This window comes from Sinocyclocheilus rhinocerous, unplaced genomic scaffold, assembly GCF_001515625.1.
Source record: "Sinocyclocheilus rhinocerous isolate Xijiao unplaced genomic scaffold, SAMN03320098_v1.1 scaffold1204, whole genome shotgun sequence".
Lineage (NCBI taxonomy): Eukaryota > Metazoa > Chordata > Actinopteri > Cypriniformes > Cyprinidae > Sinocyclocheilus > Sinocyclocheilus rhinocerous.
In genome coordinates, this window is record NW_015654935.1 from 261039 (window position 1) to 279022 (window position 17984).

Sequence of the window (17984 nt, forward strand, 5' to 3'; positions counted from 1 at the left end):
TATGGAACATCTATAGGGAAAATGTTGTGAGTTCATAGAATTATTGATCAAAATTGTAAAATTAAAAACAATAATAAAAAGGAAACACCAACTCAAATGATTTGCTATATTACTTTTTATTAATCTTTTCAGAATTGTAAAATTTTAATCCATGTGGTTTTTCCATTATAACATACATCAGTGAAAATACACAAAAGTATTATATTTTTAACACTGACAGATGAAGGTCATCGAAAAGCTGGTCTAATTGGTACAGAAACAACATGCATGAAGTAAAGCTTCATAGTAAATCTGTAAGAATCCTTTCTGCCCGTGGCTGTCATAGAGTACAACACCTTCTTATCCCGAGACGACAGCTGGCACATTATGCCAGGCTGTTAACTCACATTACAGAGATCACATTGTACAATTACACACACTGTGCTGAGCAATCTTGTCTAGTTTAATTTCTGTGAATGTATGAAGGTGTTTTCTGTGTACTTTGTGTTTGATGTTGCTGTCTTCCACCATGAATTTTCATTTTGACGCAGTAATATATCTGTCCATCCATGACCACTACTTTTTTGTTTTTGGTTTAGTCTGAAATGGTCTAACACGTCATCGGACAAAGCTGTTACTCATCACCAGAGGACCAGGAATCTCCCTCATCAACAGAGTCATCAGATAGGGCCATCTTGCCTTGTGTTGGCTGTTCATCTTTATGCTTCTCATCCTGTCCTTTGAGAATGTCCATCTTTTCTTTAGGACTTACATTTACTGTTGGCATTCCCTCCATATCTTTCCACTCGTCTCCAAAGACCATGGCCTGGTTTAAGTCTTCAGTCTTGGCAGGGTCATAGGTAGCTGCCATCTCCATTTCCCCCTGACTCCAGAAATCCTCCTTCATACTAGTGCTGAAAAAGCTATGAATCTCACTTTTCTTTTCCTTTGACTGAAATTCCTCCTCCTCTCCTGAATTGTTGCTCTCAAAGTCCATCACAGTCAGCACTTTTTCTGAAAAGCTCTCCACTGTCCTTTCAAGATGTTCTTCAAATTTTCCAAAGATGTTTTTTGCCATTTTATTTGGAATTTCTAAACTCTCAGTCTCATTTACTGGGAAAACGCCTGTATTTTCATCCATACTTGATGCGTGTGTGATCTCAGCTGCATCTGGAGCATTCATGCTTTTGCTCCAGATGTTAGAATTCTCCCAGTCATCAATCTGAGGGGCTTTAGGTTCTTCTGTCTTCTTCTCCTTACTGAGCACTTCTTCAGGCAAATTGTTGACGTCAGACACAGAATCAGCCTTGGAGACTCCATTAGTGAAGGTTAATGGCTGCTCATTAAGAGTAGCCACTGCTAAAAGGCTTGCGTTCTGAAAGCACTGGCTGGCATTTGGAGACTCATCTTCTGAGCTATTGCCCTCTTCCTGGTCTGAGTTGGGAATGTCTGATGTCATGTTGTCTGGTTGACTGTTCATTTCACTCTCCAAAGAGCGACTGTCCGTGAGATCCATGTTGGTGTGCATGGAAACTTCCAGAAGATCTTCTGGATCTTTGGTTGCAGCTGCATCTTGGAACATGGTCAGAGTTGATGGAGTTTCAAAGAGGTTTTTAAGTTGATGAGATGTTTCAGGGAATGAGATTGGATGGTCCATGTCGACATGTTCTTGACTTTCATATGAATGGACTGTTTCATCCTCAGGCTGTTCAGTGTGTATATGCTGGTTTTCAGTCAGTTGTGGTTGCTCATAAACTTTGACATCATTATTTTCATCGTTCCTCATCTCTGTAATAACATCACTATCTTGTTCCAGGTTTCCCTTGAGCTCAATTCTTGCACTTTCTTTCTCCACCATGTCCAAACTTTCATGGACTTCAGAGTCACTTTGAAGCTTTATGCATGTCCTATCACCATCTTGCACTTCTTCTTTAGAAACAACATGTTCCATCATCATCTCTCCAGTGACCTCCATGTCTGGTTCTTCTGTGAGATCCTCCATGGTGTTGAAGCGTTTGGAGGCACTCTCATTCCAGTGGCCTCCTTCCATTCTTTCTTTCTCATCCTCACTGTCATTAGTCTCACCGATGAGGTGCGAGGCTTGCACATTCCCGTCTGTTTCCTCATCACTCTTATAATGAATCAAGGGCCGAGTGTCTGCTAGCGTGTTCTCCTGACTGTAGCTGTCACACTCACCAGGATCGGTTCTCCACAAGGCTGATTTGTGTGTGGAGTCATCGTCTTCACCTTGGTTCTCTTCTTCTCCCTCAGATTCCTCAGGTAAAGGATCTTCTTCATTTACTGTCTGATCTGAATGGGGTTCAGTTGGCAGTACAGTCTTTTCTAAACTCTCCTGATGATCACTGTTCTTGGGAGAATCTACACCTTCTTCCAGCACAAAAAAGTCACTTTTAATCACTTCTATCTCTTCTTCTTTTCTTTCAGTCACATTTTCATCTTCTTTTTTATTCTTTGTGTCAGCATCAATGTTCATTTCATCCTCTTCTTCCTCCTCAGAGTCAGGGCTCACCACTTTCATTTCATTCTCTGGTTCAATTTCTTCCTGTCTGTCCCACTCATTGATTGAATCAATCGCTGCCTCAGTTTCACTGTTCATTTGCTCTCTTTCCTCCTCACTAATATTGCTCACATTGTCCTGTTTATCTACCTTCATTAAATCTTCATGATAGCCAAAATCACCAACCAAATCTAAAGTTCCTTGCTCGAGGAACGATGAACCCATTATATTGGTGTTTGCACTGATATGGCTAGATTTTAATGTATCATCATCCTTCTCTGCATCTCCGTATGCAAATGTGTGGCTTTCACTGATGTTCTCCGATCTTACATCCATCTCAGAGGCGTCATCTTTTTCGTCCTCTGCTATGGTTTTATTTTCTTCCCAAGCAACCTTAGGTGCATGTGAGATCCGAGCCATTTCATAAGACACTTCGGTGTCCTCATCCTTCCCTTCTTCTGAATCCCCTGCAGGATCTGTGAATGGACCAGCCCAGCTTTCTGTCTCTGAAGTTTGGGACAAGTTACTTGGTTGGTCAGCTGACACACTTATCAATGCAGATGCATCAGTTTTACATTCAACCATCTGAGCTTTCTTGAACTGTATTGGTTCATCCTCCGTAAGGGCCATGTCGTCATGGACTTTCTCTTGCTGTAAATGATCCACATACTCCTCAGCAGCTTTCTCAGTCTCCTCTGAGATATGAACCTCTGTCTTTTCTGTCACTGAGATTTTGGTTGGTGTTCTTTGTGGAGTCCCTCGAGTCGGGGTCCATGATGGAGTCGCACTGGTCAGCAGAGTGCGAGAGGAGGTGATTGATCTGTGACTTGTAGAAACATTATTGCTGACATGGCAGGAAGCAGCAGTAGTCTGTGAGGCTGGGTGGGTCCCAGTGGGCTTTGAGAGCACATCTGTAACAAGAAACAAGAAGATGGTGAGACAGGCTTTGTCACACAGACAGGGAGCAAGCTCTTGCTACACTGATTTGTCTCTCAGTTAGTTGTATGATGTATGTGCTTGATTCACTAAAAAGAACCAAATCTTCAAAGTCATTGTTTCAGGATTCTGACTACACTGGTTGCACTGTAAGCTTTTAATAATGCAACAAAATATGAGGAAGTTCATTTACAGTTAAAATACAGCAGAGTGGCTGATGTCCCATGCCCTGATAACTATGATGCTATTGGAACAAATGTGGTTGACTGGAATGAATAAAGCCCCAGGCTAAATAGATAGATGGAGATAGTATGAAACAGACAGACATAGACCCTTGATCTGCCTCCCATGGGAGTCATCAGAATACACACTAGTCGTGAACTGTGAGTGAGCTGTAATGGAGATGTATTGATCATCTTTATGCTTTTCCAGGCCTGCATTACTGGAAAGTGGAGCCATCTGCTACAGTGACCTATGGGACTGGCACAGGAAGCTAGTTTTACAGGCTTAGACAGATACCTCAATATGCAATAAGCACACAATGTCACAATGTACTAATCATTTAACCAGCCCATAGCACAGCAGCATTAGGGAAAGGAGATCTGTGAATTTTGTTCACTGTAGTCTATAATTATTATTTTTCATATTTATAAAAAAATATGAATATTTCATATTTTTAAAAATGTTTTTTTTTTCTGAAAAAAGTTTTGTTTCACTTTCCCCATTGTCCAAACAGCCATCACTATAAGAAACCAATAATAATAATAATAATAATAATAATAAAATAAATGGAAAAATAAATATTTATTTATTTTAAAAAAAGAATGTTACCTAAAAAGAAAGCAGAGCTGGTCTTTTTTGTTGTTGGTCTGTCAATTCTCTGGCCTTCGCTGTCCAGCAAAGCTCTGGAAAGAAGCAACAGAACAGCTATCAGCATCACAGCACTTTCTTTAATGAGATGGAGTCAGGTTCTTGAGCTGCAGTCCTGTGCTTAGTTCTGTTGTTATGCAAATAGTATGTCAGATTTGTCATTGTCAGTCCATCTGCAGGATTCAGTCTGGCATCAATTCATTTACCTCCTGCACACAGCACTGACCATTTGCAAGGTTTGAAATGTACAAATGTACACACACTGTTAGTGTAACAGGTATCCTGCCAAATGCATGTATTGTAATTAACAAAAACAATACACAATTAATTTTTTACAACAAATGTGGATCTTTCTTTTTTTTTTACATATAAATGTATTCAAAAACTTTAAAAGACCTAAAGAAAAATTTTCATGAAAAATCTTTTGAAAGACATGGGCATCATATTGTAATAATACAACTGATATACACATTTTAAATAATTTTTACATATTTAAAACCCTTCCCCATCCTTCTTAAGTATCTGTGCATGTAATGCAATACAACTTCATGATATGGAGGACCAAGAAATGAGCAACAGCTAAAATGCTTGGGCAAAACTTAATTTGAATGAATAACACCCCCCACCCCACCCATGTTTCACTGCCCCTCCTCCAAGCAGATGGATCAGGGTCAGTGCCGGGTAGGAAATGGAGAGGGTCCATTCCGTTTGACCTATCTAAAGTTACCCCTCTCAGGGTGCCTGAGATGCTTTTTAGAGCCACTGATGCATGATCATATTAGTTGGGCCTCCATAAATTACAAATCCCACAGTGCAGAGGAGGCTCTCCACTCTGGAAGCAGGGAGGAAGTGGGAAGACTCATCAAAAGCTACATCCATATTTTACTTCATGTAAAGATGGGTCTGAAGATAATAATAATAAGGGGAGGTTGTATTTTGCTGGTATTGGTGATGATGTTGAGGACATGTACCTGTATGTGGCCACCTCCAGTCCAAGATACATCTTGACCTGCAGCAGATTTTGTCTGTCCACCATCAGGCTGTCTATCTGCTGCCCCAGGTTGTCTTTCTCCAACTCCAGAGCATCTACTTGGGCCTGCACAAAGATATGAGACATGTTTTCTTCAAAAATATATATTAAAGTGAAGAGAATGTAGAAAATTGCATTATTTATTATACAATAGAAATAAAATGTAAACATTTTTAAAGGAACACAGTTAAATAAATTCGTCCTGTTCCAAACTTGTATGACCTTCTGTCTTCTGTGGAACACAGAAGATATTTTGAAAAAATGTCTCAGTGGTTTTTGTCCATACAATGAAAGCAAGGTCTAATGTTGTTTTGGACCCCAATGACTTCCATCGTGTGGACAAAAACAGATGAAGCATTATTCAAAATATCTTATTTTCACAGAAGAAAGTAATTCATACAGGTTGAAATGATATGAAGGTACGTAAACAATGACAGAAATGTAATTGATTGTCCATAAGTTTCAATTAATACCTGAAGATGTTGAAGCTCCTGTTTATGTTCTTCTCTCTGCTGCACTACATTTTCCTCCAACATCTGTCTCTTAGTCTTAGTGCTCTCAAGCTCCTTTGCCAGATGCTGAACTTGATGCTGGTTTTCTCTCTTCTCCTGATGAATCTTTGCCATGTTAGCTTTGGCCTGGTTTAGACTTTCCTCCAGACGTCCAACCAGTCTCTGATAGTTGTTGGTTGCCTCCTGCCAGGCTTGAGCTGCTCTGTGGCTGTACTCTTGTCCCAGGTCTGGCATGCTGGTAGTTTGATTGGGCTGTGGGGCCATCAAGACTTGCTTTGTCTGTTTCAGAGAGGCCTGCAAGGTTTCCATGTTTCCCTGGTGGACTTGCATCTGTAGCAAGAGGTCTTTCTCAAGCTGGCCAACCTTTTCTCTAAGCCATATCTGAGCTCTACGCTCCTCTTCCAGCTCCTTCCTGCTCTCCATGAGTTTTCTCTGTGCATCAGCCTGTGCATTCTTTGCCTTCTGTCTTTGAATACTCACCACCTCTATATCCTCCATCAAGTTTGCCACTTCCAGTTCCACACAATCTTTCTTCCTCCAGGCCTCCTCCAACATCCTCCTGGCCTGGCTGAGAGCCTCCTCTTGAGCTTTGTGCTGGCCTGGTGGTTCTCTGCTGCTCTTGAGAGTAAGGATCTTCTCTCGCAGTAGCTTGTTTTCCTCCTCCAGAAGCTTCACATGGCCTAAGTACGATTCGAGACGCTGGTTCAGCTCCAGCATCTGGTACTTTTCCTCCTGAAACTGGGGGAATGGTAGTCGGACACCTAGAAGCTCCATCTCAGAGTGGTGGGAAATGTTAAGTCTCACTGGAACTGTGCACAGAGGCTGTGAAGGGCTGGAGGTCTTTGTGACTGCTAAGTGATTATAATGACAGGCTTGAGGGTGAGGTCTGGACCACAGTCCCAGTGCCCAGCAGCTGAATGGACAGGGGAGAGAAAGACCCTCCTTTCATAGACAATGAGAAGGGGAAGGGCGAAGGAGTTAAGGAGGAGGGGTGGATGATCAGAATGTGAGGGAAAGCAGTGATCTAATTTGGAGAGTTAACTCTACCACTGCTGGATTACTTACAAACCCGTACTACTTTCTTTCTCCTGTGGAACGCAGCAGGAGATATTAGGCAGAATGTTAGGAACTGACATCCTCAGTCACCATTCACTTTCAGTGCATCTATTTTTTTTTCTTCTATACGGTAAAAAAGAATGATGACTGAGATTGTCTGTTTGGAACAACATGATGATAATGGCTGAATAATTCTTGATGTTCTCTACATTTTGTCACATTAATTTCCTGCTCTCTCTCGTGGCAATATGGTGACATTACATCAGACAAAATAGTTTCCTGACAACCAAGGATGAATGGCAGGATGAAAATGATCTATAGTGAGGAGGTAACTACTCTTATTATTATATAGAGGCCTTATTTATTTATGACTTTTTTACACATTTACATATAAGTTTATCATAAAAATGTTTTAATAGACTGTAAAAAAAATATGGCAACCTACAATTAATTTAACTCAACTAACGACTGACATCTTAAATACTTTTGTTCATCGAATGAGTAACTGGCAGTAAGTATACTGAATTTAAAAAAAAATCTTATCAAGGCAATTAAAATCTATCTATCTATCATCTATCTATCTATCTATCTATCTATCCATCTATCTTTTGTTAGAACAACTTTTTGCAAATTGCATTTTTTTACAGCCTAAGATTTAGTTTAGACATTATAATAATGTGTAAATGTGAAAATAATTCACATTTGCATAGTAATGGGACTACACTTCAAAATTCCTCTTACAACTCAAACCACAACGCATGTTTATGTCATAGGACAGGGAAGAACACAGTTTTGAAAGATATCACTTCCTCTTTCAATAATAATTGGCTATTTTATTGTTATTAAGCTTCTCTAAATGTAGATTGTAGAATTAACAGTGCTGACACTTCAGACACCTCCTTGTATATGAATATGAGAGAAAGTATCAGTGTTATGAATGAGGCAGCATGTTCCGTTTTCTGACAAAAATCTTTTCTTACCAAATTCGGAATGCCACAAATGTCTCTGTTCAATCCGACTGACTGGATTTAATCATACTGCTGCTTTCTCTCTGCTCAGCACTGTTTGTGGATTGTGAAGGTGAGCAAGTATGGAAGAGGAGTTGTGCTATTCAACAGTCTGCTTTAAGCCATTTGACAATCAGAAATCTACAGGTATGTTTTTTTTTGTTTTTTTTTACTGATGGAAAAGAAACACAAGATCTAACCATTATGTTACCACAACATTTGCTCTGTTTGCTTGGAATATTTTAGAGTAGTTTTTATTTTTATTTATTTATTTGAATGATCAGAATATAAATGAATGAATGTTTGTCTTATTAATGTTAAAGTGCCACAGTTAGAGGAGTCTGTATTGTATGCGGAGGTGAAAAGAAAACAATCAACTTCACAGACACCTCCTGAGACCTCAGGTAAGAGATCAGTGTTACCTGGAAAAAATAAATAAATCAGACTATAACTATAAAACTATTTTTATATTTATGTAGTTAGTATATTTAAAATAATCTATCTATCAACTGTAATATTATTAAAAACAATGTAATATTTATATATATAATATTTATTAATATATTTAAGCAAAAATATTTTTTTTTACAAATCTGACTGACATACAGATTATATCACTTCTTTCAAATGTTAAAATAAGTTAAGAGTTACATGCTATTTTTTCCTCTTCCTCTTTCCTGTGGAGCTGCAGAGCGTTCATTAAACAAATCAGTTTTGCCAGCACACGATTCTCTGACTGAAGGTACAGAAAAAATTATACCTATTATTTAATCCTAACAAAACAAATGTATCCAAATTGTCAAATGTATCCATGTACTATCATATGCTCGCACTATTGGACTCTCAAACTAGTGTTATTGTTATTCAGCAAAATATGCTGCCACCCCAATCTTTTCAGCATACAGACGAGCTACAGTGTTTCTGGGGCTGTTCTGCTTCCTCCTGCTTGCTGCGTTAACAGCTGTCAGCGTTTTCAGTAAGGATAAGCACTCATTCATATACACAATACCAAAATATCATTCAGTCCTACATTTGGATGTCCACATTTGGTTGTGTGCTAGTCCTATGCAAGGAAACTCAAAGATCACGATTAACTGGTTTATGTATATTTAATCAGATCTAGAACTAAAAATAAATAAATAAATCAAATAAAAAAGAGAAGTTATTGAGTACTCCTAATGTAACCTCAAAATTTACCAACATAAAAGTTTACAAACGTGTCAAGAAAAGGGAAATGTTGCTGTGTGACAACACTGGAAACTTTCTCATGTGTCCTGTTGTCTTATGTCAGAAATTTCACAATTTCGTTCAAGCTGATAGGTGCAATATAAGCCAATGGTGTTATTTATGAGTAATTAAGGACTATGCCTACTAAACTCTAACTAAACTCATAAATACTAAAATATCACAGAACCACTGCATTGTATTTGAAAAATAGTCTACAAGTACTTTAGATTTAACTAACAGTTTGCCTTTTTTTGTTTGTTTGTTCTCTGCCTTGCAGACTACATTCACATGTCTAAATACAACAATATTCTGGTAAGAGCAAAGCCTGATAAACATACAACACTTAAAGGGATAGTTCACCCAAACATGAAAATTCTGTCATCATTTACCCTCAAGTTGTTCCAAACCTGTATGAATTTCATAAAAGAAGATACAACATAAAATATTTTGAAGAATGTGGGTAACCAAATAGCAGCTGGTCCTCATTGGCTTCCATAGTATGAAAAAAAAAATACTAAGGAATTCAATAGGAACCAGAAACTGTTTGGTTACCCACATTATTCAAATATCTTTTGTGTCCATACAGAAATCCATTCAGGTTTGGAACAACTTGAGGGTGAGTAAATGATGACAGAGTTTTTGTTTTTGGGTGAACTATCCCTTTAAATAGTTAAAAATTCCCTCTCTGCTAAACAAAAAGGACTTTAATCATGTTTTAACCATAGGAAATCACTTTATACAGGTCCAGCACACTCAAGCGAAAGCCACCAATCTGCAACTACTGGCAGACAAGGAAGTGCTGGAGCGAGAGAGAGCCAGGCTGACCACACAGGGTGAACAGATGAATGGCACACTGGACTTCATACTGAAAAAAAGCAGCTTTTTAGTGGATGAGTACTGTCAGTCCACTGGAAACGGTAAGCTGTTTTACTGAATCTTGAGTGAAGTCTGTTTTTCCTCCAGTAGTTAACCTGAGCTATTCTCCATCACAGGGGTCCAGTGTACACCTTGTCCTCAAAAGTGGATTCAGAATGGCTCCAGCTGTTACTATTTCAATGAAGACTGGCCCTGGAAAACGTGGACAGGGAGTCAAGAATACTGCGAGGGATATGGAGCTCAGCTGGCCATAATAGACAGTGTGGAGGAACAGGTATATAAAATGAAGTATAAAAATATACAAGAATGTTCTAATTTTTCTCTCTTACTCAAAGACTTAATCTTTGAACTTAAAAATAGTTTGTCAGTGTTCTTACAGTATTTCCACTAGCCCCAAAGAACTGTAAATAATGTCTTTTCTGATGAGTTCACAAAAATATGTACTATAAACAATTACTTTCGGCATTTAGCAAAAGTTGTTACAAAAGTGACTTCAAAAGCTTGTTTTAACGTCACATTGTGATCAACAGATATCATCTGGTTTACACTGTGCAAAATATATATGATTGCCAACAGTAAATTTACTGTATGATTTCCACATGATTATAACACTGTTCTCATCATCTTATGCAAATTCAGGAATTCATCAATCAGCAGACCGAATCATATTATGACGAATATCATGGGTACTGGATCGGACTCTCTGAAAAGAAAGAAGAAACTTGGGTCTGGACCACTGGCGCTGAACTTGAGGGAGGGTAAGTCTAAAAAATGGCAACAGAAGAGTAATTTGATATATACACTGAACAAAATTATAAACGCAACACTTTTGTTTTTGCCCCCATTTGTCATGAGCTGAACTCAAAGACCATAGAAGAAGTCTTAGATCTTTGATTTCAGCTCATGAAAAATAGGGGCAAAAACAAGTGTTGCGTTTATAATTTTGTTCAGTGTAAAATCAAATAGCTTTCAATTTTTTAAAAAATCATTAACTAAACTATTTCATTTTTATATTTATTTTATAATTTTTTTTACTGTAGTAACAGGCAGCATTTATAAAAAGAAAAAGTATAAATATTTGTTTCCGTTTTAACTGAATATAATTTTCCTTTTGATAAACCATAAAAAAAAAAAAGAATCAATTACAATTAAAACGCAACCATCTGATGCTTTCCATATTTTCCTTTCAGTTTCTGGGTCAATGGCCCCTCGAAAGGATACATGGAATGCGTTCTGTCAGTGCCCAGCAAAAACCCACTGAAAAGCTGGATATCAGCAAGTTGTTACATGAGGAATAGATGGATCTGTGAAGTGGACGTTTTAACATGGCCAACCTTCCTTCAAGCCCAACAAAACCAAAGTGGCCCCTCAACATGAGTAGAAGACAGAACAAAAGACAACCATCTCAAGAATCATTTTATTTTCAAATTCAGTTGAAGTTTGATTTGTTAGCAATGTTTCAAGTTACAGCTCCAAGAGAGACACATACTGTAGGTAAATGACTTATGCACCATTCTTCCTGTCTGTCAAACAACATCCAACTTTATTGTGACTGAATAAATACTTCAGCCACACAAATCACTCCAAGCTGTTCACAGTTCATCACATTTTTGTAATTGTGGATATGCTATTTAATATGCATTACACAAATGTATCGCAAATCAGTCCAATAAAAACATTTCATGTCACCTGTGGGTCTCAAGCTTTAAAAATTGACCATGATTTGTAAGAATAAATATGAGTGCTGCATAACAAACGTGATCTGAACACGCTTGCATTTTGTCAAGTCAAGTCTCTCAGCTAATAGTCTGTTACTGGAGAATTGATCCTAGCATTTCAGCAGCAGCCCAGATTCTGATCTACTTATTGTGTTTGTAGTGAGTTTGGTAGAATGCAAGTTAACTCATTGCTTTTTTTTTCTTTGGCACGGACTCCTCAAACTGCACATTTTCGACCACCTCCTGCTATTCCTTTTTGCTTAGTTTCATTTTTTTGTTTTTCTTCCTTTCGTTTTCCTGTCCTTCTGTTTGTGTGTCCATTATCTGTGCTTCATTGCTAGTGTCTTCTGTTACTGTCATCGCAGTAGTTGAGTTATCCACATCTTCATAGTGCTCCATGGAAGAGCTCTTTTTCTTCTTTTTCTTTTTGAAGGCATGGTCAGATGTTTGTTGATAGTCAGTACTGCCCTCCTGTGGTTGTTTGCTGTGTGCGTCTGTGGATTCCTCACTGATCTCATCTGCATCAGCCGTCTCAGCAGCCACCTTGGACCGTTTTTTCTTTTTCTTCTTGTGTATACTGTCATCTGTCGGCAGGTGTATGTCTTGCTCCTCTGATTTGTGTGTGAATGCCTCATTCACATCTATGCTGCGGTCTCCATGAACACGATCCTCAGGTGCTTCTTTTTCTTTGCGATTTCTCTTTTTCTTCTTCTTTGGCTCTGTATCTGCGATCATATTGTCATTCACAGAAGCATCATTAGACTCTTTCCTCTTTTTGGGTTTGCTGTCCTCAGTATCATTACTTGAAAGGACCCGTGTTGTCATCTTATCCTCATGGATGTTATTCTCTGATGGTTCCTCCTGCCTTTTTGATTTCTTGCGTTTTGTTTTCTCTTTAATATCTGGCCGTCCCTCAGAATTTAGACAATCTGTGTTGCTTGTGGATGTTTCAGCAGTGTGGTTCTTCTTACCATACTTGTTCATGAACTCCTGCTCCTGCTGCTCAAGCCGGGCCAGTTTGGCGCTCATAGTGAGTCCATGTCTGGCTCCTCTATTCACACAAACAAACAAACAAACATGTATTTAAGTAACCAACATATCTGACACAGTGTTGTTACTGATAACCAAACAATTTTTTGTAAATTGAAATATAAATATTTGATGAAAACCAAGTATAAAAAACACACATACACACACACACACATACATATATATATATATATATATATATATGCACACACACACATTCCCCGATGAGCCATTGCATTATGACCACCCAAGCCTACGCCTGGTAACCGAATGATGCTGCAGATGCAGTTCACAGAGCAGTATATATGATACCCAAGGACAGAATGGGAAAAGCTGCCGATTTATCAGAGTTTGATAAAGAACAAATTGTGATGGAACGGCGCCTTGGAAATTTGATCTGTGGGTTGTTCACAGGCCGCTGTAGTGAGTACGTATCAAAAGTATGAAATAGGCTCAAGACAATCAAGATTGAACTGTGGATGAATGGAAGAAAGTAGACTGGTCTGATGAATCAAGATTCCTCGTGCATCATGTTGACGGCCAAGCATGCATCCGCAGATTACCGACAAGTTATGACACCTGCATGCACTGTTGGGTGGACACAGGTCAGCAGCGACGGTGTTATGCTGTGGGCGATGTTTTCTTGGACACTTTAGGCCCCATTATCCCAACAGCACAATCCCTGACAGCTGTCAGGTATCTGAACATCATTACGGACCAAGTGAACACATTCATGGCAACTGTGTTCCCTGCCAGTGATGGCCATTACTAGGCATGGGACGATAACCGGTTTCAAGGTATACCACGGTTTGGAAAAATCACGGTTTCAAAACCACTAAAATTTTCCGTTATACCGTTCCTGCGGTATGCGCAGTTTTTTTACGTGTCGTCAAAGACGGAAAGTGCAGGACTCCCTCAGTTGTGTGCAGCGAAGAGCGTAGCGAGTCACACGACCCCTCCCCCTCCGGTTGGTGCGAGCGGAGTCACCTGTGTGTAGGATGGCCGAAGGAGGTGAATCCCTGGAACTTTTTCCCCCGTCGAAAAAGACGAAGTCTGTCGTATGGGAATTTTTCGGGTAACGTAGACTAACCATGTTCCGTACACAATGATGTTCCGTACAGATGACGTTTTAGCGCCGATCGCTAAATAAATACTTCCAAGTCGAACATAAACTATCTAGCTGTGTCATCTTCGGTTTTCTCCCTCTTTCCCCCCCGATCAAGACAGAGACCCCCCCGCCATTTGTTTCAGTGTTGAAATAAATACTATTTGGCTTGCTACCGAGGCAGATAACATGGCTAATTAACTAGCTAACGTCAACTAGTTTCCTCCCTCACGTTACTTCACAGAGTGAGGAATAGCAGTCTTTAAAGTACGTACTGTAGCCTACTTTTCTGCGATTTAGTACAATAATTAAATTTAGCTGGTATCACGTCTATACTTTTAAGCCTCCTGCCATTGTTTAAATCTGTTCAAAATCACGCATTTAAAAAAAAAATATAAAAAAAATAAAAACTTTGCCACTGTTTGAGTGTTGTACGGAGAGACCGTGTGTGTGTGTGTGTGTGACACTCGCGCTCTCTCTTTCCTTATGTGTGTAACGTTATGTGCACACATCCTCGTACCTCACCGCTCCAAACTTGATCCGGGAAAGGAATCCGGGAAAGGTGAACATTCCTGCATCATAACTTGGACTGAAAGATGAATGTGTAGAAAGCGAGCATGTCTCCAAAAACCTTGTTGAGCTGCAGGTTTATGCATGCATTTTTATTTATTTTTATTTTATTTTCTTTTTTTATAGAAATTATGTTTTGATTATATTTTTGATTATTGAGCTGCAGGTTTAGGCTCACTTAAGTGACTGCATTTTGTTCATTTATAGGGGTTCAGTGGGAAAAAAAGTTGTTTTTTTTACCCAGACATTTAAAAATAACATTTTAGAGCTGTAATCGCAATACCGTGATATTTTTTTTATCTAAGGTTATCATACCGTCAGAATTTCATACCGGCCCATGCCTAGCCATTACCAACAGGATAATGTGCCATGCCACACTGCCAGAACCGTCAAGGAGTGGCTTGAGGAACATGATGATGAATTTCTGTTAATGTGTTGGCCTCCAAATTCACGTGACATGAACCCAATCGAAAAGTGGCTTCGTGTTACATCACCACCACCCCGCAATGTATGGGAACTGGAGGACCTGCTGTTGACATTATGGTACCAGATACCCCAGGAGACCTATCGCTGCTGTTTTGTGTGCTAAAGGAGGTCCTACGGGTTATTAGATACTATAGGTGGTCATTATGTAATGGCTCGTGTGTGTATTTACACATACAACTTTTTATAAAATTAGAAATGTTGCCTTGGTACTGGTTTAAATACTAAAATTACTAAATATAAAAAATAAAATAAAAATCAAGTAAAAAAATCTAATAAAACCAAAATGACAAACTTAAAATGAAAACTAAAAATATAAAATGCTAATTCAAGTTATTAATACTGTAATAATATATAACTATAGTAAAATAACACTGATTTGATAATATTACGCCATCTATGATTCAAGTCCTGTTCAAATGTGATGGATGGAAATGGTTAAATGCTAGAAGTTCTAGTATTATAATTTAAACCAGTTTGACTATCATGAATTAATGGAAGGATACTGCAGATTGGGATGCATCATAGTGCAAACCTGAAGAGATCAGAGCTTACTTGTGTGCTGTTCGTCCTCCACAAGCTTTCAGCAGATCTGTATCCGATAGCCTAAAAGAGACAGACAGAAACACAGACAGTTGAGCTGGCTGAAAGCAAAACTGATCGTTATTGCTTCTGAATCCCACTTACAGTACAAGAACATTTGAAAGTGCATGTTTAGTGCAGAATATTCTGCAATGATAGTAGATAACAAATTTAAATCATATTTGATAAAAAACTATAAGGCTTTTAAAGGAATATGTTAGGATTTTGTAATATTGGCTGCTCATACTTGGTAGTGCTGGAAAGGTCCAGTTTCTGGTCCTCATCTTCAGAAGTGCTGCTGCTGTCATCTGAATCAGAGGTCTTTTCTGGCTGCTCCTCACCTGACAGCAGCGTAGCGGACTAAGAATGGAGAAACACGACATTACAACAACTGCACAATCCAAATACTGAATCACTGCGCATTTTTTTATTTCATTGATTATTTGTACCTTGACAAAACATCCATAGAGCATGGACTTGGCTTGCTGAGCCTTGCGTGGCTTCTTGTTGGAGATCAATCCATCATTGCTGTCATCTGACTTCACCACCACACCATTCTAAACCACAATGACAACATCAGATGAGTCAACAAAACAAATATGCCCTCATTCACACAAAACCCAGTTTGCTAGAAATGTTTTTGACAACTTTTACAAAAAAAAATTTTATTTACTTGCCAGATTTTCGTCAAATCACAGACAAACTATGAAAAAAAAAATCTTCTTTTCTACATTTCACCCCTGCATTTTCTAATCTAGATTTCTAATAACCTTAGATTTCTAATAACCTTGTGAATATTGTTGGCTCTGTGACAAATTGCTAGTTATGTTCTTTGTTTGTAAGTCGCTTTGGATAAAAGAATATGAATAAAACTGAACTGAGATAAATATAGTCGCAAAATGTGATACATAATGTTTACCAAAACAAAAACACCTACTGTAAAGAGATGATTTCTAAGTAATTGTAAAAATGTACTTAAATCCTCTTTATATTACTTACCTGCCCTGTTTCCACAACCAGACTGGACGAGGCTTTGTTAAAAACATGGTCCCACCAGTGGAAAGTGAACTGCTCACCTTCCTTATGGCCCATCTGAATACAAACAGCACATAATAAATACAAACATAATGTGCATAAAAGGGCTATAACAACTGGTAACTTAATATCTCAAAAGCTAGATATGTAAAAAATAATTGACCTACACAGAGATATGCTATACTTTACATATATTTTCCTTTTTGCCAACATTTCAAATTCATGTGTAATTATTATACATACAGGTTTTATGATCTGACATTAAGAGACTGTAAAATGTAAAAGCTACAGGGTGAACTGAACCAGTTAAGAACACCATAACTGTCCATTATGCATAACAATAAATGCTTATAAACAACCTTCATGTCCATGCTGTCAACTACCCACATGCTGTATTCAGAGAAATTATCAAAAGACAAAAAGATGTTCTCTCACTCACCCCTCTTTTATCACATTTAATTTTGACTTTAATAGCTTCTGAGATGCCATTCTCTGATCTGCCCAGACCTTTACCTACAATACAAGTCTAAATATTAGCCATCACCAAACAGACTTGGCATGTGTCAGTCAATAGTTTACATGGATATGCCAACGATTATGCAAGACAATTATTTATATCTATATGAAAGTTAATAAATATAGTAACACACACACACAGGTTTTCAGATGTATAAAACAGCCTGCACGGGTCATATTATCTGTTCTGATTTACCTTTTTCCCATCCGTGTCGCAGAAGCTGCTCCTCTGCGAATTTTAGTCCTGTACTCTTTTCTTGGACCATTTCTGCCATTTCCACAATAACTTCTCGGAATCTGCACATGGGAAGCAGTTAGTAAAACACGGATCAGGCAACTGCACATATAGCTGTTTTAAATATCTGTTAATACTAAATAAATTCTTAATCTGTCAAAGAACTGCAAATCCGATAACACATTATAAATAAATTTAGGCTCGTACCGCTACAAAACAGGAAAATGGGCAATAATCGCTACCACGCGTTCAGCAAGGGAGTAGACATGACACCGGAAGGATACGCAACTACGGAAAGCGAAAAGTTTCAGCGCTCTTAAATAACGAAACGCGCTTTTTTTTTTTTTTTTGCTTTATCTTACAAATTTATAAAAAATAATAGTACCCATTCACGTGAAATAGTAAATAATTATACAAACAGATAATCAGACGCAGTAGATTGAAACATAATAGACCCATAATCGATTTAAGTTTTTTAATTAAAAAAAATCAGTGAACAAGTACAGGTGCATCTCAATAAATTAGAATGTCGTGGAAAAGTTCATTTATTTCAGTAATTCAACTCAAATTGTGAAACTAGTGTATTAAATAAATTCAATGCACACAGACTGAAGTAGTTTAAGTCTTTGGTTCTTTTAATTGTGATGATTTTGGCTCACATTTAACAAAAACCCTATCGCTATCTCTAATTCAACAAATC

General features: G+C 38.2%; 3 protein-coding genes across 8 annotated transcripts; 1 reads left to right on the forward strand and 2 right to left on the reverse strand.

Annotated features, from left to right (window-relative positions):
* Positions 1-139: 139 nt before the first annotated feature.
* Positions 140-7013, reverse strand: LOC107717781 (nestin-like). Its single transcript, XM_016524625.1, has 4 exons — positions 5807-7013; positions 5275-5399; positions 4265-4338; positions 140-3408 (listed from the first exon to the last, which is right to left on the reverse strand). Exons 1-4 carry the CDS (start codon positions 6617-6619, stop codon positions 614-616), a joined length of 3807 nt encoding a protein of 1268 aa, XP_016380111.1. The 5' UTR covers positions 6620-7013; the 3' UTR covers positions 140-613.
* Positions 7014-7695: 682 nt separating this feature from the next.
* LOC107717785 (C-type lectin domain family 9 member A-like) lies at positions 7696-11866 on the forward strand. 3 transcript variants are annotated; one of them, XM_016524642.1, is made up of 9 exons: positions 7696-8055; positions 8232-8312; positions 8594-8650; positions 8777-8884; positions 9413-9447; positions 9878-10052; positions 10128-10285; positions 10651-10769; positions 11202-11866. In XM_016524642.1, the coding sequence occupies exons 1-9, from the start codon at positions 7992-7994 to the stop codon at positions 11386-11388; spliced, it is 984 nt and encodes a 327-aa protein (XP_016380128.1). In that variant the 5' UTR covers positions 7696-7991; the 3' UTR covers positions 11389-11866. The 3 variants fall into 3 exon arrangements, with proteins under 3 accessions (XP_016380128.1, XP_016380129.1, XP_016380130.1); XM_016524643.1 differs by having other exon boundaries at positions 8600-8650; XM_016524644.1 differs by lacking the exons at positions 8777-8884; positions 9413-9447 and having other exon boundaries at positions 7697-8055; positions 9861-10052.
* Positions 11867-11953: 87 nt separating this feature from the next.
* On the reverse strand, positions 11954-17571 carry LOC107717784 (G patch domain-containing protein 4-like). Of its 4 annotated transcripts, XM_016524641.1 has the most exons (9): positions 17492-17571; positions 17246-17346; positions 16973-17046; positions 16498-16590; positions 15948-16055; positions 15746-15858; positions 15472-15522; positions 12310-12780; positions 11994-12278 (listed from the first exon to the last, which is right to left on the reverse strand). In XM_016524641.1, the coding sequence occupies exons 2-9, from the start codon at positions 17322-17324 to the stop codon at positions 12086-12088; spliced, it is 1182 nt and encodes a 393-aa protein (XP_016380127.1). In that variant the 5' UTR covers positions 17325-17346; positions 17492-17571; the 3' UTR covers positions 11994-12085. The 4 variants fall into 4 exon arrangements, with proteins under 4 accessions (XP_016380124.1, XP_016380126.1, XP_016380125.1 ...); XM_016524638.1 differs by having other exon boundaries at positions 11954-12780; XM_016524640.1 differs by lacking the exon at positions 15948-16055 and having other exon boundaries at positions 11954-12780.
* Between the last annotated feature and the right edge of the window lie 413 nt (positions 17572-17984).